Here is a 25,778-nt window from a genome sequence, read left to right on the forward strand (position 1 = left end):
GAAAGAAGGGATTCCTGTTTCCATTCCAGACAACTTTCATTAGGAATACCAGTTAATGAAGAGAGAATTTCCTATTCAGGGTATAAAAAAGCGTGCAACAACGAAAAGGCTCACTTTTAAGACTTTTGTGGAAGTCTTGAAAGTATAGGAAAGAGTGAAACAATGAAACATGTTTCACTTTTAAGACTTTTTCAAGTCTTAAAGGCATAATAAAGGGTGAAACAATGAAATAAGTTTCACTTCTAAGACTTTTGTGAAAGTCTAAAAGTACAGAAAAGAGAGAAACAATGAAACCTGTTTCACTTTTGACACTTTTGTTAAGTCTTAAAAGTACAGAAAATAGGGAAACAATGAAACCTGTTTGACTTTATGACTTTTGTGAAAGTCTGAAAAGCATAATAAGAGATCTGAAATAATGAAACATGCTTCAATTTAAAGATTTTTGTGAAAGTCTTGTAAACATAGAAAAGAGTGAAACAATGACACGTGTTTCACTTCTAAGACTTTTGTGAAAGTCTTAAAGGTACAGAAAAGAACAAAACAATGAAACAGCTCTCACTTTTAAGACATTTTACTGAAAGGGATGAGGAACTGCGTAATACAATGATATTATAGAAGTAACCGATATAAGCACATAAGCTTAAAAATATCTTTTTGTAATACTTTCGGTCATATTCCTTCTTGACTATTAGAAAAAAAAAGTTAGAATGGCTGCATTGTTCGGATTGCTTTAAAAAGAAATGGAATTCTTCCACCTCAAAAGCGCCGTCTGAGAATACAGGAATAAAAAGATATATATATTTTTTATTTCTCCAAAAGTTCCTCTCACTGAATGGAAGAAATCGTCCGAATATTCCTCTAGAAAATAACTGTAGGAATACGAAGTAACTGTAGGAAGGGTCCATGGTATATATATTTATTTTGTATATATCAGATTTTTTTCATTAAAGTTCACAGGTAGCACAAAAACAAGAAGTTTTCAAACCTTCGAAAATATGGCTATACTCCTGTGGTGTTTTTGTATGGTAACACTGCGTCCCGGGCTTTAGATAGTTACCGCTTATATGTTTTAACTTTTAGGTAAATAAAAGGATATCTGGGTGTACATTTGCAACTGAAAAGTGTTTTAATAATTTACTGTATGCGAATTACACCGTTAATATTCGAAATAGGATATTATTATAATCGTTGAATGTAAGCTGAATGTAACTATCTAAAGCCCGGGACGCAGTGTTACCATACGCAAACACCACAGGCGGATGGACAGATGGAAAAAAAAAAAAAAACAGAGTATAGCAGGAATTCACACAAATAAAAATAAAGGCCTCTCACACTAGAGAATATTCCAGCCTTGAGAATATGAAAGAATATCAAAGAATATAAAAGAATATCAATGTTCAGAATTATATTACATCTGTGTTTCTGTTTCCCTAGAGTTCTCTTACGCAATTTACTTAAATGACAACAAACGTTTATCTAATAACTTTAGAAAAACCGCGTTAAAATGGAAGCAAACAAAAACACAGTAAGTTTAGGCCTCTTTGGAATTTATTTTTAAATGCAACATAACGGGAATTTGTATTTTTCACGTTAGATATTTACATTTAAATTGTAACGTGGTGGGGAGAATTCTTTTTCACTTTGGAAAAATCAAGTGTAGGATTAGCAGGCTACGAAATCATAAGATATTTAATTCCTCGACTGTTAATAAAAAGGACGAAAGAAATATGTCGTCATCACGGGAAAATGTAAGATTTTCAAATAATTTAAGGAATTCTACCCGATTAACTCATAAAAACAGCATGTAGTTTTGGCTAAAATTTAAAAAGTTTATTAAGATGTTGAAAGATTTTTTGAAAACTTTTCATTAGTATCACCAGAAAAATTACAGTTGCAGGAAAACAAATGTGAGGGTATGTTTCCCCTTCCATTCCATTATGGTAAAAAAACTGAATAATTAGACTGATATCAATTACGAAAAAGGAAATACTATTCCTCTGTTAATTGAAGATAAGATTACCATTTAACTTGCAAAAGAGAAAAGTAATGAAGGACTCCCACTTAAATATAGTAAAATGTTCTCTCTCTGATTAAAGAAATACAATTTGAAAGTAGATCTCCAAATTCATGACCTGCTTACGTGTTGAACATCAGTGACCTTGTAAAAGAAATGACTATAAAACTGACGAAGGGCCAAGCAGACACTTTTAGCGAAGCGGGTGTTTAAATAGCCACCTCTTTATAGATTTATATATCTATGTTTTTTCTTTCATTACCGCCATTAATTCCAAATGAGCTAACGCGGCTCCTGTTTTCCTCCAACTCAGATCTTTCTGCTAATTAGTTGGAAGTCAATTAATCTTTCATTGGGTATTTGTTTTAGCCAAAGCCCCGATTTTCATTACCATTATCGGGCGATTTTTTTCCCCCACCGAAGTTTGACGAGCAAAGAAATTAATTGATCTGGAATCGAGAATTTTATTTCATTTTTTTTTATTCCGCTTCAGGCTTTGGTTTCAGCATTAGATTTATATAAAGAAGAAGAAGAGGTAATTTTTTCAGAGCAAGGCAAGGTGTCAGTTTCACTACAGATGAGGACGGTTTCGTCGTTTTGTTCTGTCCAATATTTGTTTTTATTGTAATGACAAACAATGCTAATCAGTAATGCTGTAATAAAATCATAAATTCACACTTGTATGAAGTTCACATAAGGCCCCGGAAACATCAACTGTAGGAGAGTTGTAATTTTTTATTTATATAGATTCCTGGCATTACGCCAAGCACTCGGGCAACTAAGGCCATTCAGCGCTGAAACGGAAATTGACAGTAAAAGGTTTGAAAGGCGTTACAGCAGGAAAACCTCGCAGTTGCACTATGAAACAATTGTTAGGAGAGGGTGGACAGTAAGATGGAAGAACGAGAGTATGAACGGAGGCACAGTAAAAGGAATGAAAGTAGTTGCAGCTAGGGACAGAAGGGACGCTGCAAAGAACTTACGTAATGCCTACATTGCACCGAATGAGGTGCGCTGACGGCACTAACTCCCTCCCCCCACCCCCGCCCCTACGGGGTAGGAGAGTTGTGGATCAAGCAAAATTCTGCCATGAATAAAGAGATCGCTGACGGAGGGCGAGACTAATGAACTTCTCATTTAATCAGATCAGTCATTAGGGTCTGCAACTTATAATTAAAGCCGATTACTATTTTGGATAAGCTGCCACCACAGATGTTGGAGGGAGGGGAGCAGGGGGGGGGTTGGGGGGGGGGGGGGAGAGAAAGGGTGGGAAGGGTTAGTGAGAGGATATCTATTACCTCAGAATATCGCCTCTCGTTTCTTTTTCTGTCTCTCTCTCATCTTTGGGACGAAAAGTAAATAGCTGATGGACTGATTGATTGATTTTCACAGACTGGCATTGCAAGAACTATGATCATTGACCTTTAAAGCTTCTTAGACGAATATTGAAATAAATGATAATCTCAATTTCCTTATGAAGAAAGTCATATCAAACTTTTCGATAGCCGTTTTATGAATGTTAGTTAACTTAAAGGAACTTAAAAATACGAACAGAGGTTTCCTTTAATCCTTAATAAATAACTTAAAAAGACAAAGAAACAAGACCCAGGATTTCCCCCCCTGTATATATTTAAAATCTGCTCCAAATCACATAAACAAAAAGACGATTCGGCCAAACCACACATGACCCCAAAAAGCCGACTAAAACAACACGACTCTGAAATGATACAAAGTAATATTGATTTTCTATTATGTCCGCGCCGCTCTATCTCGTCATGACAAAAATGGTTGGTCTTACTTTCCCCGTATGTGATGGTGTCCCTCGATTATCCCTAATCCCGGAGGTTCACGGCTGAATGGTGAATAAACTGATAGAATGGATAATACAGGCGGTTGACTTTCCATTGCAAAACGTTGGAAGATTGATTGCTGGTGTTCATGTGTGGGGCGACTGATGCAGAATCGCTTGTATATCTGTGGTTATCTATTCCTGCCTCTCTCTTTCTCTTTAAACTACCTATTCACTGCTTTAATCTATCCAAGATAGCCATAGATTTACAGTCTATCCTTTTAGCGAGAACATACCTTTATATTATCTCTCTCTCTCTCTCTCTCTCTCTCTCTCTCTCTCTCTCTCTCTCTCTCTCTCAATCCGCTTTGCCTATTCACTGCTTAGGCTATCCAAGATATCCATAGACTTCGATTCTATCTTTTAGTAGGGAACATTCTCTCTCTCTCTCTCTCTCTCTCTCTCTCTCTCTCTCTCTCTCACTGGGAAAGTCTGTATATACTTTCCGGAAGTTCAGAAAATTAGAAACTTTGATCTAAGGTTAGTTTTTAACTCGAAATAAACCCACGATAACCAGAGCGATAATGAACACTATCACTTATTCGTATAATATTACGTAGTCAACAGAGACGATTTTTAATGGAGTTAGGGTAGGACATTTTAGGTCACCTCCTGCGAGTATTGCAAAAAAAAATTCAGAAAGGAAAATATTGTCTAATTAGTATCTGAAAGTATCCATCAACGAACCCAATTCACCAACGTCATATGAATAACCTATTTTCCCTTCTTTTTCAGTCCAACAACACAGGCACCAGAGGACCTTCGATATCAGAGAGGGGCGTCGCTGTAGGCCCCTGGCGGGTTCCGGAGGACCAGCTACCTGTCCTCGTGGGCACCATCACAGGTGCCTCACTCCTGGTGCTGCTTCTCCTCACTCTCCTCCTCTATACGTGTTGTCACCACAACCCGAGACTCAAGAACTATAGTGAGTAAAACAAGAGTTGTTGTTATTTTCGTCCAGGTTGAAAATATACGTAGCGTCACATGTGGCGGACCCCTTGTTTTCATCCAGGTTGAAAATATACGTAGCGTCACATGTGGCGGACCCCAGTCACATCTCTTCTGCCCTGTTCCATTTTTGAAAAGGGATTTTTGAGGTAATATACAACTATGGAATCTCGTTCTGGCTGAATCACGCTGGGATCATTGTTGTGGGATCAGCTACGCCTGTTAAAGCAGATCGTACAGAATGGGCGTTGACTCACGAAAAGGGAAAAGCACAAACCAAACCAAACTGCTGATAGTATGAAGCAAACAAACTTTCATGGATGAGAGGAGAAATGGCGTGAAAGTGTTCCGGGAAAGAAAGAACATCAATAACAAGGGAGCATGAGTGTGCGTGCAAGTTTCGGGTAAGTGATGCGAGGTGTCAGGTGTTCTGTGTGGGTGTGTGAAGTGACTAATGTTGTGTAAGGTATACTACACAAGTGGTTTACCCACGATTCAGCAATTCCAGCATAACTGTGGCATGTATGTTTTGTTGTTATTTCTCTGATTCCATCAACTCAGGGAAACAGCTTGATGTTGACAAACACAAAATGTGAATCAAAATTATTCATACACGCGAGATAGTTCTGCATATATATATTTCTCGTGTGTATGCGAGCATTAGTATATGTCTACATAGCATAAAACTGTAACTTCTCACAACAAAATCGCACACACATACACACAAGCAAGCATTCCGCTCAATGTTAACGAATATATCATCAGCTATTGTACAACTACGAAATCTAGTCGCCTCGACAATAAAAGGCTTTCAGTGAATTCTGTTTTCTAAGTGACGTATTGAGAGCCATCTCTCGCACACGAGGTCAGAGTTTTCTATTTCAGTCTGCAGCACAAAATAATGAATTAAACGAAGTGACTCTATTCAAAGGGGGGGCAAGAGCGCGTGGAAAAAAATAACACAGAAAAATATGTCAGTTATATCGCTAGGTGAGACTTTTAACCTTTTACTGGCAACGGGTTATTCTATATCGGCGATTGAGATGTGAAAGAGAGAAAACAAAGTTAACAGAAAAATGTTTAGATAGATGATAGAATGGCCGTTGTTCCTGGAACCTGCTTCTTGAAGGTAAATTGATTTTTCGATCGAATATGGACGAGTAAGAACCTGATTTCTTAAAAGACCTGAAGGTACACGGATAACAAGAGAGAGATAAACAGGTTTGTTATGGATTGGTCTTCAATACTGTGCGTTTATCACATAACAATTTAGCCGGGCGCGTAGTTTGTGACAAATTGTTGTGGAAGTGAGCGTGCAGTTTGTGACACATTGTTCAGGAATAAGTTTGCAGTTTGTGACAAATTGTTCAGGAATAAGCTTGCAGTTTGTGACAAATTGTTCAGGATGTAAGCGTGCAGTTTGGGACAAATTATTCAAGAGACCTAAACAAGGTAACCGAAGGATAGATACAGAAGTAGCTAACCTAATAAGAAAAAAGTTCATAGTAGTTTCTGATCAAGTTCTCGAAGTAAAAGCGTGGATAAAAGGACACTTTGCATTTAAATATTACATATCAAATACAAAAAGAGTAAGTTCTCAAAGTAATTACTCTTAATGCCAGAGAGAGAGAGAGAGAGAGAGAGAGAGAGAGAGAGAGAGAGAGAGAGAGAGAGAGAGAGAGAGAGAGAGAGTAACTACAAGACCGCGCAAGAAGATAAAGAAATGTATGAGTAAGATCACTCAGAAAACACATCATTTTAAAGAATGGGAAGGCAGATATAGTAGCACTTCACCTGCTCTCACCCCCTCCCCCCAAAAGGCACTGTCTCTTTGCCGGGGCCTGTCAGACGTAGACGTGCGTTTAAGAAATTTTATTGTTCCTAAGAAACGCGGCCGTGTTCTCGGAAAAGGCCTATTCACGTGAAAGGATAATAATGCACAACACAAGCGAAGGGGTTTAGAAAATTAATCTTTGTTATAGTCCTGAAAGAGCGTCGTCTGTGAAAAACGTGTTAAAATCTGTTTGTTTTTCTTTCAGTAGAGTGTTTGTCTGGATGTATGAGTGTACGCACGCACACACACACCACACACACACACACACACACACACACACATATATATTATATATATATATATATATATATATATAGATATATATACATATATATATATATATATATGTGTGTGTGTGTGTGTGTGTGTGTGTGTATGTGTGTGTGTGTGTGTGTAAATCCTCTAACGGGGGCCGGTTACAGAGAGAGAGAGAGAGAGAGAGAGAGAGAGAGAGAGAGAAGAGAGAGGGTGGGGGGAAGACAATGTTCAACCCCACTTTACAGAAAAATAAGAAAAAAAAAAAGCTTCAACGAAACCTTGAACATACCAAAACATTAGACGCACAGAGTACTCAGGAGCCACATACCGATCTTGCGACTAAGGCCCGTGTTTTCCTAATACTTCCTGAACTCCATATATCAAAAGCACTTTACCACGGAAAAATGTTTAGTTGGGTCACTTATGTTTTCAGCAGTTGTAGCATTATCAACTTTACCATTTTTACCTCTTTGCACTTATTTTCTATGTAGGCAATTCATTTTGCCGGAGATTCTTGGTCAAATGAAAAACTTTACCGCTGGCGCTACAGAAATACGTATTTTATGAATTAGAATAATAATAATTTCAAATAAATTAAAATTTTTTACCACGTTATTGTGTCTTCAATAATAACCTATTACCGAAGTGACGTAGGGAAGGCAACATAACCTTTAAAAATGTCAGAACCTTAATTATTTTAAAGAAATTTAAATGACATCAGTCAGTTATATTATTAGAGGGATGGAGAGCAATGCTTTGCATCCTAACGGAAAATGAAACTGAGTATTTGTAATGATTCTAGGTAATAAAAAATATTGACTGAGGAGCCGTCAATTGAAAGTGATGGTTCATATTTTCACTTTCTGTTCATAACAGATTAGTCAGATAAAACCGAAAGGGTATTTGTCTTAAAGACTCACCAGCGCTCCTCCCCCAAATTCGGGAAACACGCCATCTTGGGAGCGAACGCCCGCTATGCAGCATTAATTATTATTCCTCCCGAAGTTGGACGCTCCTGAGACTTTGTTAACCAAGTTTTTAGGTTAAGCAAGAAGCCGGGATGGAGAGGCGTTAACGAGTACTCTGTTTGTAGTGCCGAAGGAAACGGGCCAAGAGAATGCCTAATGAGAACAGAAACGCTTTTAGGCGTAGAGCCTACAGGGGGAATTAACTGACAAAAAAAAAAAAAAAAAAAAAAAAAAAAAAAAAAAAACAAGGTGAACTTTAGGTGACTGAGTGTTAAGTAGTTCCATGCTTTAGGCTAAAGTTATGTCGTTACTCTTGCGTATAAATACTTCACCAAAGGAACAAAGAGAATAATGCTTTAATAGTTATATCAGCATAGGTCTAGAGCTAAAAGCGAGTGAGAATTCATCGTAATTGCGTTGCCCGGTCATCATATACATATAAGTTTGGGAACTGCTTTTGTTTGCCATATGGACAGACAGACCATCAGTATTCAGGGCGTTTCGGAACATCTCTTGTATTATTCAGCAGCTCGCTTACGAACTGTTCTGGTATCTGCTGGCTAAGAGAAAGGATCATGTTATGGAAATAATATAGCAGTACTGTCTGATCCATATGGCTTTCAGATCTTCCGCTGGCGCTTCGACATCCTGTATCAAAAAGGGTTGCATAACTGTTTCTTTATATATATATATATATATATATATATATATATATATATATATATATATATATATATATAAAGCACCATTCTACATAGCTTAAATTATATAAGAGAAGACGGATGAAAATACCAAAATACACGAAAATCAAGCCGTGACTAAGCTAGCTGGCTCTAGTTGGGAAGACTGTGACTTGTAATTTTCTTATGATAATTATTTTTCAATTATCTTCTTATTGCCAAATGTATGATAACATCTACGATAATGATCTCAAGTTACCCGCAGCACAAGTCAACGAACTTTATTTTCATTTGCAGGATGCTACGAGAATGAAATAAAACTCGAACACTGAGGCAAAACCTCGACTTTTAGGCGACTATTTCTTTTGTCAGCATTTATTCCTGAAAATATGATTTGCAATTCATGAAGCATTCTACCAACAAGCGCTCGAGAAAATATTCGCTTACTGCTGACATATCTTTGAGCCTACGAATGAATTATGAGATCTAAGAATACGCGAATGAAAATTATTAAATTAATATTTATATTTTTCTACCTTATTAAATGAGACGCCGCAATTATCATATAATTAAGTAGATTATTATGGCAGAACTAGAAATGTTTCACTACTTAAACTAACTTAACCACATGCTTTTATATGTTCATGTGTGTGTCTACGTGTGTTATGCAAAACTAATGTTATTCATTTCCACGCTTTTGTTAGAAGCTTTACCCTTTAAAGGCGGGAGACTTTTTGTCTTTTATCTAAACTCTGAAGTATATCACAGCTTATGTAAAGGGCAAAATCGTGCAATGCGGAACTGCGGTACTTGGCAGAGCTGCCAAGTTTCCACCCTTTAGTACTAGAGGTTTCACGCAGAGGGACTTTCGGAAGTTTTGCCCTTCCGTTTTCTTTGATGTTTTCATTATTTTTCATCTTCTTATCTTCATTCATCTATTCTACAGTATCAATTCCCCTTGTACTTTAAATGCTCGCTAAATCAGTATTTAGCACCATTTTCTTCTGCAAATTTGTCACTGTATAAGATGCACTACCGTGGAGGAGCACCTAAAAGTCTAGATATTTTAGATCTCTCAGATATGTAAAAATAACCACTTTTTGCTAGCTAATACTCCCCCAAAATTCAGATGAAAGCACAATCTCCTTATTTTTAACTCAAAAACGCCATAACAACTCCCCTGGAAACAAACAAACCGATGAACGTCCAATTTGAAAGAGGAGGAAACTCTAGACTCATAGAGTCAGCGCGAGGCGATCTTTTGACGACCGTCTCGTTGCTTCTCATTGGTCGTCGATCCTCGCCCTTCAATTTGAGAATGTTCCTGAGGATTTTTGTTCCTCTCGTCTTGATCTGCCTTTTCTCTTCCTCCTTCTCCTTCTCCTCCTCAAAGGCTTCATTTGGCGTTATTGGATTCTGAACCTCGTGTGCGAGAGTTCCCTTTTGTTTGTGTGTGTGTGTGTGTGTGCGTGCGTGAGTGTGTGTGTGTGTGTGTGTGTATGTATGTTGAGTGTGTATGTGTAAGTGTTTGTCCACTTTCGATAGCTGTGTATTCATGCCTCGACAGTTCCAGGGGGAGAATGATTTTTGCTTTTGCTCTTGAAATAAAAACGTGGCTCTGGGCATACACACATACACACACACGCATGCACACACGCACGAGTTCCCGTGTTCCAGCAGTCAATGGCCCCAGCCACACGTATTGCAAGAATATTGTCATTCTATCAAATTAACCAGAATCGGGAATGAGATTAGTCGCTGGGTTTGTCACCATCAATAGATATCAATGAAAGAAATTGCGACCGTTACATCCATTTGCATTTTGACTTTGCATTTTTATTCCGTGAAATGTTTGAGCTCGATTCAATCGGCTCGCTTTGAAATACATGTAAATAAAGACAGGGAGCATTAACTGGTATTTGTTTTATTGCATGGGAAGTTATCAAGATAATTCAGTATGCAGGCGAAAGTAATGATAAATAAAAACGTGCATTAAATGCCTTTGGAAAAAGTGTGATTTTTATGAGAAAAAAAATCTTAAGATGAGAGAGAAAAATAAACAATGTTAAGAAAATGAAGATAATTTCGAGTACTGATTCGTCCAGGAAGTCTTCTAAAAAAAAAAAAAAAAAAAAAAACTTTTATCTTTCTCCTTCATTGGAAAACGATGAGAAAAAGATTTCCATTGAAAGAGAGGATTGGTTTGCCAATAAGCAATTTGTTCATTACTATTCATTTATGGTAGTTTCTTTCTTTGTCTGGAGGTCGATACGACTTAGCGTTAGAATAAATAGTGTTTTTTTTTTTACGTTATTTCATCGATAATTTTCATTGCATCTATACTCTTGAGTTCACCTAATCACTTGATCACATATGCAGGAGTTTTTTTTTTTTTGCTCTCTCTCTATCTCTCTTCAGTTAACTAGTGACCGAAGTTTTTCTGCCTGTCAAGAATTGAGACTTTGTTGGGCCAACATTTCGCCCGCAAGTTTTCAACTGATTTCCAAGTTAGTCCAGATTTACAGGAGGCTTCTCCTGTTCACATATTCCCTATAAACCCTTCTTTAATCATCTATGGCAATTTTTTGTTCCTCAACGATAATTTTGACACTTTATTGAACAAAACAATGGAAAAATCCTTTCCATGTAACCTTGACTTTCGACGGTAAACACTAACTTTGCATTTCTGCACGATTTTGAAATGAACGAAATAACGTAAATGTTTCAACCTTGTAATCTCGACTTTCGAAGGTCAACGGTGACCCAGTTTTCCTTCTGGATTCAAACCTGTGACCTTGTCCTTCAAAGGAAAGAGACCTCATCGTCCAAGGAATCGTAGCCTTAACTGGCAAGACTTTAATGGTTCCGAAAAACGTTCCTTGCATAATGGAGTTGGGGTGTTTTTAATCCCTCGGAATACGCTTTCGGGATTTTATGATTTCCAGGGATAAATTCTGTCTCTCGGTATTATTCTGATGGGAAAACTTCGTATCTTAGCATTAGTTCCAGCCTGCGGAGTTCCCTCACTTCCTATTGATTTCCAGGGAGTTAATTTAAAAGGAGGTTTCCAGCAGTATTCAGAGAAGGAAACTCCTCCAGAAGCCAAATGATTAATCTCCTTCCTTGCCCAAGTTTTACCCGAATTTTTCTCTGTGATGTGTAGATGGGAATTTCAACCAAGACGGCGGAGCAAGGGAGTTGAACAAGGCGTGACCCAATCTCCAGCTTACTCGAGACGCGTGCAAAATTTTCCTCTCACGCATAAGTTGTAAACACTATATTCCTAACTTTTAACGTAAATTAACACGTACTAATATCCACAGTCGAATAGTCTTGTCTCACCAACGAAAATTAAAACAAATACGCTACATTTTCTTAGAAATAATTTTTCTGTACTGTTTAACATGCACATTATTTATTCTTTATATTGTCAATCTAATAAATAAACCATAAATATCCTATCCTAAAATTCCTGTATATTTAACTCAACGCGAACCATCTTTTTCAGAACTATTTAGGCTCTTCCATAGACCTTTCCTACCGTCCCAACAACAACTACAACAACAACAACAACAAAGTAAGCGATAAAATATAGCCAAGAGACACAGGACAAGAAGGAATTTTATTGGCAGGCTCAGTAACATATAAAACATAGAAGTTATGAAATAATGGATTCAAAGGTTGATCATGAAATTTCCCCAAGTTGTTAATGGGTTTGCAAAGCTAATGATAGGTGTTCTAAAGGGCAGCAATTATCCTGTGGTAGAATAATAGTTTCTTAATATTCTTCCAGTTAAAAAATATGTCAAATCTTAAGAAATACAAACACACACAAATATATATGCATATATATATATATATATATATTATATATATATATATATATATAATTATACATATATATACATACTTTATAAAACTCTCAAGATATATTCAGATTTAAACAATGCCCCTTTGAATTATACGAAAATGAGACAAAGATTATGATAAGGATCATGACGACAGCAGAGGTGACAAAAAGATGAAATTCTCTCAGATAAATAGTATTTCCCCCTGGCAAAACCTTGCTTTGTGAAATAATGGGCGTTGGTTGAAGTTAAAGATTATCTGTTGTTAGGACTCTCTCTCTCTCTCTCTCTCTCTCTCTCTCTCTCTCTCTCTCTCTCTCTCTCTCTCTCGTTGCTGTTTTCAATTTTCCTATAAATGGTAAAACGGTGTTTTCTGTCTAGAACCTCGACCAAATAGAAATACTGCATTTTTCAAATTCTGCTCTCGGTGTCTCCTGCGAATTTCTCACAAAAATTGTCGCTGTAATTAATAATCCCAGTGATCAGATGAGAAACTTTACCTGCCTTTTGAAATAGGTTGTTGATAATTAGTTTCAAACAAGGCTAAAGTGACATAGTATAGAAATATAATAACTTAATTATGGCTGATGAAAAGTTTTATAATTATAATGGGTTGTGACAGTGTGTCAGTACAGATCTGCAATTTCCAGAAGTAATGAAATAATGGATAATGTAAAGTGAATTAACAATTTTTCTATTTATCATACATTATATCTCGCTTAACTGAGATTCAGATAATGTCTCCAGTATGTATTGATTTTTCAAACAGTATCCTTATGTAGTTTATTTCCTTTGTTAATGCCTGAATAACGCGCTGGGAATATGGATAGACCTATGCTTTTTTGAAAGTTTTGCCTGGATGTAATGACAACATTCACCGTGAAATGGTCCTTTCATTATTAAAAAAAAAAGCTAGGCTTAAGTGTTTTATCTTGCTCTAAAATATTATAAAAACATTCACCGTGAAATATCCCTAGCATTAATAGAAAACTAGGCCTAGGCGACTTCTCTTGCTCATAAACATTACAAAAACATTCACCGAGAAATGGTCCTTTTATTATATATATAAAAACAACTAGTCCTAGGTGTCATCTCTTGCTCTGAAATATCTTAAAAACATTCACCGTCAGATGCCCCTGTCATTAATAGAAAACCAGGCTTGGGCATCTCCTTTGCTCCTAAATATTGCTGTGAATTCTCTGGCTAGGGTTTGCGGCTGTGAAGATTTGCATTGTCCATTATTTTGAGTTTCGGTTTTCTGCAATCGATGTATTGCAGTTTTTCCTGGCTCTTGCGTGCTCTGCTTTTCACGTCTGTGAAGAGATGGTCTCAAGTTGTAGCACTTCTTTCAGGAGTCCGGAGGTTTCTATGCTTCTTTCTTGAAAGGAAGAAACAAGCGAACTCCTCATTGTTCACGTCGAGGTTACTTACTCTTGTTCTGTCCAAAGAGTTCTGCAGAACAGATCTTCCTGTCTTTCAACAGAAACCGTTTTTTATCTCTTCATGTCGAATCAGAAGTCGAATATAACGTTAAAATGCTCTCTGTTGAAACTATACATGCGTTGTTCAGCCCTTTTCACACATGTGAGCTACGTGGTTTTATTAGTCAGTTCACACACACACACATATACACGCGACGCGCGTATTTTACTAACGAGTATTTTATATTTCATTCCTACTTTCCACTTCCTTTATTCCATTTTTTTTCATTATTTCTCTCGCAAAATGTACCTCTTACTTAGCGTTTCACTCTACCTCGGGAGTGAAGCTTCTTTCTCCAGTTCGCTTTCAGATATTTCAGTCTTTTCCCCAGTGGAATCCAGCGTCACTCCCAGCTCGTTCCTTCGTGTCAAAGTAAGCTCGGTTGATGGCAACATTACGACGTACCCCCTCCGATCTCTCTCTCTCTGTCTCTCTCTCTCTTTCTCTCTGAGAGAAACACATAGGACGTCTTCTCGCTTTTTTATTTTTCTTAAGCAACAATACTTTCAGCTCTGCCACATATCATGGGTCTATACCGAAAGGTGGAATTTTCGTCGTCCGGAGATAAAATACGGTAATGTACCTTTCGTTACGGAACTACTACATCATCATGTCCCTCGTAACTAAGTAATACTTCTGTCCTCCCTATTTGGTAGACGCATTCATCTTTAGGCTGCCGTTCGGGTAATCCTCTCTCTCTCTCTTTCTCTCCATAGGAAGGGGTTTGAAAAGGGACCTCTTCAAGTACACGAAGTACTAAGGTGTACTTCACGTACTTACCGTGTTTAATGTCGTTTTCTCCCCTTACACGCGAGTTGCCAGGTTTCTCATTACCCGTGTTTATTGCTCTGTGGATTCCTGTGCTTCCTTACCGAAGGGTTTTGATCTCATATATGCGTGTGTGTATTATACCATATACATACATTCATATGAACTAAGATCGTAAACACACACACAAGTATATATATTTATATTTGTGTGTATTATACTATATATATATATACGTATATATATATCTCCACACATACACATTATATATATATACATATACAGTACTACCATTTCTGTAGTCCGTAAATATATTTTGGATGGATTTGCAACCACCACTCCTAAAACTGCCCTAAGTGTGTTAAAGGCTATACAAACCGATGACGTTTGTTATCTTTTAAAAGGTCACTTTTACAAGTAGGCCAAACTCAATATGCATATATATATATATTATATATATATATATATATATATATATATATATATATATTATATATATATATATATAGTCGTCATTACATACCACAAATATTACGAGAGACGGAGTACAAACAAAAGCTCATTGTTGTGAATCTCATTCCAGATATCAATCCATTTGCTTTTGTTTCGTAAGGACTCTAAAATAAAAATAAAAAAATCTTTAAAAAACGAAAATATTTTCGTTAATTGCGCAGGCAGCAGCTTTCCTTCCAGACGGCGCATTTCATTCGCCTCTTCCAGGAACATTTCATTAGACGGCCGAGCTCTGGAAATGCATTTATTCTCATTCTCTCGTTTTAGCGCAAACTGCGTTCGAGGAGTTTGGTTTCAAACGTTCCTCGAACTGACTGCGCTGATGTTTTACAAGTATGGGTTATTGAAGAATCGAAAGGCGCAATTTGTCGTGACGCCATGGTACATTTTTGCGTCAATCAATCAATCGAAAGGCGCAATTAAAAGCAGTTACGTGACAGAAGAATGAGTTATTCACAACAACCAATTGATACGAACTTGGAAAAAGACCCCAGTGAGACAAGTAATAAACAAACTCTTATTTTTCTGTTTATTGCTTTCCTCTGTCCTACGCTAGAAAAATGTTTTAGGTTGCTCGTCTATTTTCCTATTGACTATTTTCCTCGGGCCTGGGCTAGAAAAACGTTTTAGGTTGCCCGTTTTCCTATTGACTAATTTCCTTGGGCCTGGGCTAAAAAACGTTTTAGGTTGCCCGTTTTCCTATTGACTAATTTCCTCGGGCCTAGACTAGAAAAACGTTTTCGGTTGCCCGTTTTCCTATTGCCTAATTTCCTCGGGCCTGGGCTAGAAGGAGCCATTAGGTCGCTCGTCTCGTTGACCTTTGCTCTTGGAAATAAAAACGTTATTATTCGGTTCGAATTAAACGAGACTATTTATCGTGAATCATTTCACCATTAAAATTTTTGCTCGTGAAAAAGCCAAAGAATTTTATGGATCAGTTTTCAGGTTTTACAAAAAATTGAGGGAAATTTCAGTTACTTTTCATGAAAAAAATGTAAGCATAAAATGTGAGTTTCATGGTGATAACGGCTAAATGGATTATGGCAAGGGTTATAACTGGTATGATTTGAATATTGAATCATCTCTGGTATATATATATATATATATATATATATATATATGTATATATATATATACATATATATATATATATATATATATATATATATATATATATATATATATATATATATAAATCTGAGCTTTAAACCAGTGTTTTTAATGGGCCTTTTATACTTGAGACGTATCCTGTTTTAACAGAAGAATTTATTTACACACACACACGTACGTATATATATATATATATATATATATATATATATATATATATATATATATGTGTGTGTGTGTGGTGTGTGTGTGTGTTTGCGCGTATGCGTGTGTAAACCACGCATAAAACTCGTATAAGACACATTTAGTTGACGTGTCTCTAGCTCGAAAAAAAACACGAATAAAAACTCGGATGCTATATAGTACATTTGAAGTCATTTGAAATCCGCAAAAACGACGCAAGAACTTTCCACTGACCTTGTCGATCGCGACCTGAATATGGCTAAACCTTCGTAATGTTTGAGAGACAAAGGTAAGAAAAATGTATCGTGAGAAAGATCATTTTACCTTCTATAACTTATCCTCCTCCTCCTCCTCCTCCTCCTCCTCATCTTCCTCATTCTTTTTCTCCTTCTTCTAGACCTCGGAATAAGGAGGAGGTGGAGGAAGAGGAGGAGGAAGCAGAACAACAGAAGGCGCAAAGGAAATATCGAATTTATGGGTCACAGGGAGAGAATAGATACTGATTGAAGGGAAATGGGAGAAGAGCAGTGTGGCAGGATGTCGAATAAAGGAGGGTTTGGGAGAGTGAAGAGAGAAACAAGTGAAAGGCGAATGATCGAAGGAAAACTGAGGGAGTGAAGAGGGGAAGAAATGAACGAAGGAAAATGAAAAAAATTAAGAGAGGAAAATGAATAAGAGAAACTAAGGAAGTATAAATAGCACATAATTGAAATTCAGTTCAAATTAAGAGAAAAGGAAAGGCGCAAAAGAAGGAAGGAGAGAGGAGATATAAAGAGGATACATAATAAATGAAAGAGAAAAGGCTACGGAACAAAGAAAATAGGGTAAGTAGAGAACCATAAGCAATAGCTTGATATACGAATTAGACAATACGAGCAACGGAGCAAAATGTAAAAACTGAAGCAAGAGAAGGAAGGAATAAGGAAAAAAGCAATTAAGGAAAGAAGAGCAAAGGAAAATGATAAACGTAACAATGGAAAGTCACAGAGGTAAAAGAAAAAAGTTAAAATAAGCGAAATAAAATTTAATGAAGATAAAAGAGAAGGGGGAAATACGAGGAAATAATGGAAAATTGAAGGGAGACTGAAAAAAAGAATGTACGAAAGCTTGAGGCAAATATTGCTGACAGGAAACGGAATCATAGAAAATAAGAGAAATAAGAGGAGAAATTAAAAATGACGTAATAATTTAAGTAACTGAGAAAGAATCGCAATTTCATTAAAGTGAGGTAGTAAATGAGTTAGTAGATAGAATGTAGGAAAAGCGATTAAGAGATAGGCAAGGGGAACAGATACGGAAAACTCAAGAAGGTGGGAAATAAAAGATGGGAATGAGAAATGTAGGAATTGGAGCATTGAAATGACAAATTCTGTAAAAACAAAAAATAATAAAACAAAGAGAGAGAGAGAGAGAGAGAGAGAGAAGTAAATTGAGTATAAGAAGCATAAAATTAAAAGAGAAAATGTTAAAGGAGTAAAGATTACCCACAAAGGGGAAATGGATAAATGTGAAAAATGGTAAGCCGCTTTTCAAAAGTTAGCAGCCAAAGTTTTCGTAAGATTTGCCGTGTCTATTCTCGTAATCAAAAGGACTTTCCTGAGTCTTTTCGTTCAATAATTCGAAATAAAATTTCCTCATAATATGGTAGCTCTTAGTGTGTTTGGTCTAAAATCTCATAAAAAATTATGGAAACCTAATTTATAGAGTATATATATATATATATATATATATATATATATATATATATATATATATATATATATATATATATATATATATATATTTATACATACATATAACTGAATCACGAAAGTTTGGAACGTGATAAATCCATAAATAAAGGTATAAGCCACGAAGGAAGCTCCGTTGTTTATTTTTCCTTCGTGGCTTATACCTATATATATATATATATATATATATATATATATATATATATTATATATATATAATATATATATATATATATATATTAGGGTTTTATAATTTTTCATCAGATTTTATATGTAAGAGGGCATTGGTGGGTGGCTATTACAATTTCGTACACACACACTCACACACACACACCCATATATATATATATATATATATATATATATATATATATATATATATTGTATATATATATATAATTTAAACTTTAGTGGAAATAACTGTAAGCACACATGCATCGAAATGATTAGATTTCATTCATTTTTTTAAATTAATTTTTTGGATTCGAACCAAACTGACTTGATAAAACAGCGCAGTTCGCAACTCTATCAGCAATTCTTCAATCAGCAATGTAAAACTGGCGCTGGAGGATAGGGAGAATATGCCCCTTCCCATTGGTGAGGCTAATGAAAGGAAATATTTCATTATATAAACCCCGGGCCACGCCCATAACAGAAACCGCAGCTAGCCTGAACTACTACTACCCACTCTGCTTGGATTTAGATCCTCCGAGGTCGACCCCTCCAGCGACTCTTTTTGCTTTCGTTCTTTCGTTTTTGTTTTCGTCTCTCAGCGACGCGACTTGGCAGAAAAACAAATAATTCCTCACCTGGAGCCACCTGTGGTAATATCCACCGCTTAAGGAAGATGAATAACGCATGTGCTCGAGAGCAGAGAAGACTCGGGTACCTGCTTTATTCTTTCTACGATTCTCCTTTTTTTTTTTTCTGCTTTCGTTAGGACGTCGGGTCTCCTCTTTCCCCACAAAGTCCTTGTTTGTTGGGCATGGTATGGCCGCTTTTAGATTCACCCCAATGACGTTGTCCCTAATTTTCGCTTGTCAGGTGAATTCTTTTCAACTCTACGTTGAATTCCGCAGGTTTTTCAACAAAGGAAAATCGCTTGTCAGAGCCAGAATTAATTTGATTACCATTCAGAATTTTCCCCTGTTTCGTGAGTCAATGACAGATGTATTGACAGATAATGGACACGTTTCCCCTGATATTAAAACGCTTATGAACCGCATGAGCATCTCAGGAGACTCCATATTGCGCCAAGAAATACCAACCACTGGTCCTTTTTCCTTTTACGTTAAGGGCTCCCTATGTCCCCCATCTATTCTTCTACTCTATAAGACCTCTTCCTCTATTCGGAATTTTCATTAGTAGCAAAATGACTCCCCTCTGCTCTATTATAGAGCCTCGGGTCGGTAGGTGACACAGAAATTAGCGCAAATGGCTGGGGTAAAAATGTTGACGCTTTTGGGGGCATTTTAAGGGGGGCTTGTATCCCACAGAAAGGTAATTTTACGAAGTGAAGGCTATCACGGTGTGCAGGCATTATAATGCTACGTATTCAGCCGACGTCTGGCGGCCTCTGGCAATAATTACGCGACGAAGTTTGATGACCTGGCAACTGAAGCGAGAGAGAGAGAGAGAGAGAGAGAGAGAGAGAGAGGAGATGGAAAAATTTTGAGAGGGTGGGAGGGACGCTGATGGGAAATAGAGAGAGAGAGAGAGAGAGAGAGAGAGAGAGAGAGATAAATTCTCAGTAGAAGGAAGCAAATGGAGGAAGTGAGAGAGAGTGAGAGAAAAGCTTGTTGGTATATGTCAGTGAGACAGAGAGAGATGAATTGTGCTGGTGGATTTCAAGAGAGAGAGAGAGAGAGAGAGAGAGAGAGAGAGAGAGAGAGAGAGAGATACACACACCACACATGCTGCTCGTGGAGACGTCGGCAGCAGCAGCAGCAGCAGCAGCGACGAGGGCAACAGAAAACGGGAAATAAAGAGGCGGAAAGAGAGCAGAACGGAGTAAACACGACTACAGTACAACCCCCTAGCAACATGAATTACCTTCTATTTATAGTGGACGTCATTTAGGAGCTCATTTCGTTAACCCGGCAAAAGCTCCGAAGTCCTGTATCACGAAAAAATCACCCAAGAATCCTAAATCACAAAGATTGACCATAAAATCCTAAATCACAAAAAATCACCCCAGAATCCTAAATCACAAATATTGACTCCAGAATCCTATATCACAAAAAATCTCCCTAGAATCCTAAATCACAAAGATTGACTCCAAAATCCTCAATCACAAAAAATTACTCCAGAATCCTAAATCACAAAAAAATTGAAAAGATGAAATGCATGAGGGAATTAGGATAGAAGAAAGGAAGGAACAAGAAAGGCAGCAGATAGGGGAAGGAGAGAAGGAAGGACGGAGGGAAGAACTAGAATAAGGATGGAATGGGCGAACGCAAGAACCAACGAACGGGGCGACCGAAGGCGTATTTGCAAAGCATACCTTAAAGTTATAGTATTTCGAGGCTTCTGAATGGTGGCAGAGGGGTTGGAAGGGATAGCTTGGTGCAAGCCACACCTCGAGTAGAGAAAGAGAGAAAGAGAGACAAAGAGAGAGAGAGTAACAAAGAGCAAGACAGAAAAAGAAGAGAGAGAGAACACAAATACAAAGCGCATGTACGAGTAAAAGGGTCTTTCTTGATCGGTTGAATCAATTAACACCATTTTTTTTCGAGGTGGGAGGGGGGGGGGGGCGTTTTTACGCACATAGCACCCTCCCAACCCATCCACCCACTCTTCCTCGAGCAACCCCCACGACCCCTACCGCCCCGTAGCTATACGCATTACGCCGATATCACGCTAAGCATCTTACCATGGTTGTAGCAGCATTCTGAAGGTCAGTTAAAGCTAAACACAAAGAGAGAGAGAGAGAGAGAGAGAGAGAGAGAGAGAGAGAGAGAGTTCAAGGTAGCAAATGGAGAAACACTCAAAGAGAGAGAGAGAGAGAGAGAGAGAGAGAGAGAGATTTCTGGCTAGATGAAACAAAACACAATAACTGGGACATGGAACTGAGTTTGCCATAACCGGCGAGTCCTATACGACGACAAAAGGTCTTTCAAAAAGGGATTTTCGATGCATTGTCATCCCGGATTGGGACAATGTTTCTACGCCTGCTCCTTTGCCTTCATATGGGGTCTTTGTTCCCTGAACAAATGGGAGAGTTTGCTTGGTGATATAAGCATCTAAATTTTGTGTGTGCATCTTTCGTAAGGGAATTTAAACTTCTATGCTCATATATATATAATATATATATATAATATGTCGATATATATATATATATAAAACGTTATAAATTATGAAGAAGGGAAACATACCTTTCTTAAATTCAAGATTCTGAGAACTACGCTTTAACTATTACCGCTATTTAACTTTCTGGTCAAAAAGATACGAATTATATCTCTCTATTACGATCTTAAACCACCTTCCTCTTTATTATAAACCAAGAGGCAATGATTCAGGACTCCATCGCGAGTTGCCAAAACGCTTTCAGGCCAGCAGCAGTGTTTCCACAGAGAACACTGGGGTGTTTTGAAGCATAGCCATTCTTTTAACGTAAACCGACCACCGCAGACTTCATGCCACCGTCCTTTTGAATACAAATTTAGCCTTTGAACTTTTGGGCTCAAGTAATTTGCGTACGTTCCCCTGGCCGTGACAAGCGACTGGTATTTGAGAGACGCAGGGGGATGTGCATCTTTGTTCTCCCCTTGTGAAATGAGCTTTTGCATGCGCGAAATTAATTCTCTCTCTCTCTCTCTCTCTCTCTCTCTCTCTCTCTCTCTCTCTCTCTCTTTACGGGAGGGCAAGGTTTTTCTCTATTGCTCCTCATCTGGATTCAAGGCTTGCAGTAATATTTGTAACCAAAAACTTGTTTATATATATGTAGATATACATATTTTATATATATTTATATATATATATATATATATATATACGTATACACTTACATGTACACACACACACACACACACACACACACACACACATATATATATATATATATAATATATATATATATATATATATATGTATAGACATCCACCAAAGTTTTTTCCTCTTAGAGGGAATAGCACCATAAGGTGTCAGTCTTGTGGTTTCCAGCAAGTATTTACGGGCGGGGTGAGGCTGAAATCCCAGATATGTGGAATATGAAAATTCTATTCGATTCCCCGAGGCAAAGGGTCTTCGGGGAATTCTATTACCGAGCTGATTGACTTTAAATCGACCTTTATGGAAGATTCTATGGTTGGGAAAGAACTCTCCGGTCATTTTCACGCAAGTAGATTTGAAGTTTGGATCGCGAATACGTACAAAAATTATTTTAATGCTAAATAAACGAAATATTAAGTATGATGAAATGTAAGTGACTCAATAGATCTGTGGATACAGAATCGTGTCTTCCTGGTTATAGATATCAGTATAAGTAGTATAGAAAACTGCTTTAAGTGACTCAAACATTTTAAGGTATGCAACCTTTTAAGAGTATAGGTTTCTCTAGTGAGAAGAAACGATTAACTAGTTTTGGGAGGGTGAAAAAGAGTAAGGGAAGGTCAAATGGTAAATTTTAGAGGGGGAAAGAAAACAATAAATAGCTAGTTTTGGGAGTGTCTAAGAGAAGGACAAATACCTGGTTTTGGGAGTGTCTAAGAGAAGGACAAATACCTGGTTTTGGGAGTGTCTAAGAGAAGGACAAATACCTGGTTTTGGGAGTGTCTAAGAGAATGACAAATAGCTAGTTTTGGAAGTGTCTAAGAGAGGGACAAATAGTTGGTTTTGGGAGTGTTTAAGAAAAGGACAAATAGCTAGTTTTGGAAGTGTCTAAGAGAGGGACAAATAGCTAGTTTTGGGAGTGTCTAAGAGAAGGACAAATAGCTAGTTTTGGGAGTGTCTAAGAGAGGGACAAATAGCTAGTTTTGGAAGTGTCTAAGATAGGGACAAATAGTTGGTTTTGGGAGCGTCTATGAGAGTGACAAATAGATAGTTTTGGAAGTGTCTAAGAGAGGGACAAATAGTTGGTTTTGGGAGTGTTTAAGAAAAGGACAAATAGCTAGTTTTGGAAGTGTCTAAGAGAGGGACAAATAGTTGGTTTTGGGAGTGTCTAAGATAGGGACAAATAGTTGGTTTTGGGAGCGTCTATGAGAGGGACAAATAGCTAGTTTTGGGAGTGTCTAAGAGAGGGACAAATAGTTGGTTTTGGGAGTGTCTAAGAGAAGGACAAATAGCTAGTTTTGGAAGTGTCTAAGAGAGGGACAAATAGTTGGTTTTGGGAGTGTCTAAGAGAAGGACAAATAGCTAGTTTTAGGAGTGTCTAAGAGTGGGACAAATAGCTAGTTTTGGAAGTGTCTAAGATAGGGACAAATAGTTGGTTTTGGGAGCGTCTATGAGAGGGACAAATAGATAGTTTTGGAAGTGTCTAAGAGAGGGACAAATAGTTGGTTTTGGGAGTGTCTAAGAGAAGGACAAATAGCTAGTTTTGGGAGTGTCTAAGAGAAGGACAAATAGCTAGTTTTGGGAGTGTCTAAGAGAAGGACAAATAGCTGGTTTTGGGAGTGTCTAAGAGAGGGACAAATAGCTAGTTTTGGGAGTGTCTAAGAGAAAGACAAATAGCTGGTTTTGGGAGTGTCTAAGAAAGAGGCATATTTTAGAAGGTAGTTTTTGTCTAGAAGGACCAGGTGGAGTTTTGAGTGTCTAAGAGAAGGACAAATAGTTAGTTTTGGGAGTGTCTAAGAGAAGGACAAATAGTGGTTTTGGAGTGTCTAAGAGAAGGACAAATAGTAGTTTTGGGATGTCTAAAAGAAGACAGTTAGTTTGGAGTCAAGAAAGACAAAATAGTTATTTTGGGAGTGATCTAAGAGAGTGGCAAATGGCGTAGTTTTGGAGTGCTAAGAGAGGCAAAAAATCTATTTGAAGTGCCTAAGAGAAGGACAAATAGCTGGTTTTTTTGGGAGTGTCTAAGAGAGGGAGCAATAAGCTTAGTTGGTTTGGGAGTGTCCTAGAAAGAAAAGACAAATAGTTGGTCTTGGTTTTTGGAGTGTCTAACGAGAGCGGGGACAAATATGTCTTAGTTTTGGGAGTGTTCTAAGAAGTAAAAGGAACAAATAGCTAGGTTTTTGGGAGTGTCTAAGAGAAGGGACAAATAGTTATGTTGTTTTGGGAGTGTCCTAAGAGAAGGACAGAAACTAGCTAGTTGTTTTTTGGGAAGTTGTCTAAGAGAAGGACAAATAGCTTAGTTTTTTTGGGAGTTGTCTAAGAGAAAAGAGCAAATAGCGTGGTTTTGGTATGTCTAAGGGACATGACAAATAGCTAGTTTTGGAAGTGTCTAGAAGAAAGACAAATAGCTGGTTGTGGGAGGTCTAGGAAAGATGGGACAATAGTTATTTTTGGGAGTGTCTAAGAAAAGAAAGACAAATAGCTTAGGTTTTGGAGTGTCTAAGAGAAGGGACAAATAGCTTTAGTTTTTGGAAGTTGTCTAATAGAAGACATGCAATCTTTTTTTAATGGTTCTAATATATTTACAATAATCCTAAATTTTTGAGTTGTATAAATAAAATACAAATATCTTTTTTTTTGTTCGTTGTTGTTTTAGGGGAGTGTTTTTTTGTTTTTGTCTTCTGTTTCGTAATTTGGTTGTTGCTGTTGTTGTAGTGTTGTTGTTGTTGTGTTGTGTGAGGTGGACTTTTTTTGGGGAAATTTAATTGGTTTGGTTGTTGTGTTGGGGTGGGCGTGAAGAGTGGCGGTGGGTTTTGTTTTGGGGGCTTTTTTTGTGTTGTGTGGTTTTGTTGTTTGTTTTGGTTCTTAGTGGGTTCGTGGATTGGTGTGGGTGTGTTGTGGGGTGGTGGAAGTGAGAAGGGACAATAAAGTAGTCTTAGTTTGTTTTGGGATTCAGTTGTATCTGAAGGGTGTGTGGTTGAAGTTGTTTTTTGTTTGTTGAGTTGGTTTCGGGTCGATTGTGGGTTAATCAAATTGTGGGTTGGTGTTGTGAGAGGGACAAGTTATAGCATATTTTTGGGACAGTGTCTAAGAGAAAGGGACAAAGTAGCTAGTTTGGTGAAGTGTCTTTTAAGGGAAGGACAAATATCTTAGTTTTTGGGAGGTGTCTTAAGAGAGGGACATAACTAGCTTTTTTAGTTTTGGGAGTGTCTAATGTTTGGTTTTGAGAAAGTATCAAAGGGAATAGCTGGTTTTGTGGAGTGCTATAAATTGAGGAAGGGACCAATAGTAGTTTTTGGGTAGTGTTTTCCTAAGGAAGAAGGACAAATAAGATATCTGAGTTTTTGGTAAGTGTCTTAATGTAGGGAATTGGACTTAAATAGTCTAGTTTTTTGGGACTTAGTCTTTGAATTGATGAAAGGGACCATATATAGTTAAATTTTTGTGGTTGGGTTTATTGTCTGGTTTGGGATGGGTCTAAATTAGGTAAAGGTACTAAAATGAGCTGTGGAGTTTTGGAAGGTGGGTCATAAGAAGAGGGACATGAATAGTTCGGTAGTTTTGGAAGTGGTCTAAAAAGAGAGGGACAATAAATTAAGCTAG

The 25,778-nt window shown here is 37.3% G+C and overlaps 1 protein-coding gene across 1 annotated transcript in view; it reads left to right on the plus strand.

The window, feature by feature from the left end:
- LOC135212562 (uncharacterized) overlaps positions 1 to 25,778 on the plus strand; it is a 55,122-nt gene that overhangs the window by 1,174 nt on the left and 28,170 nt on the right. The window contains exon 2 of the mRNA XM_064246106.1: positions 4,599 to 4,788. Coding sequence (XP_064102176.1) covers positions 4,599 to 4,788 — 190 coding nt within the window. The remainder of the gene's footprint in view (positions 1 to 4,598; positions 4,789 to 25,778) is intronic.

This window comes from Macrobrachium nipponense, chromosome 41 (genome assembly GCF_015104395.2).
Source record: "Macrobrachium nipponense isolate FS-2020 chromosome 41, ASM1510439v2, whole genome shotgun sequence".
Lineage (NCBI taxonomy): Eukaryota > Metazoa > Arthropoda > Malacostraca > Decapoda > Palaemonidae > Macrobrachium > Macrobrachium nipponense.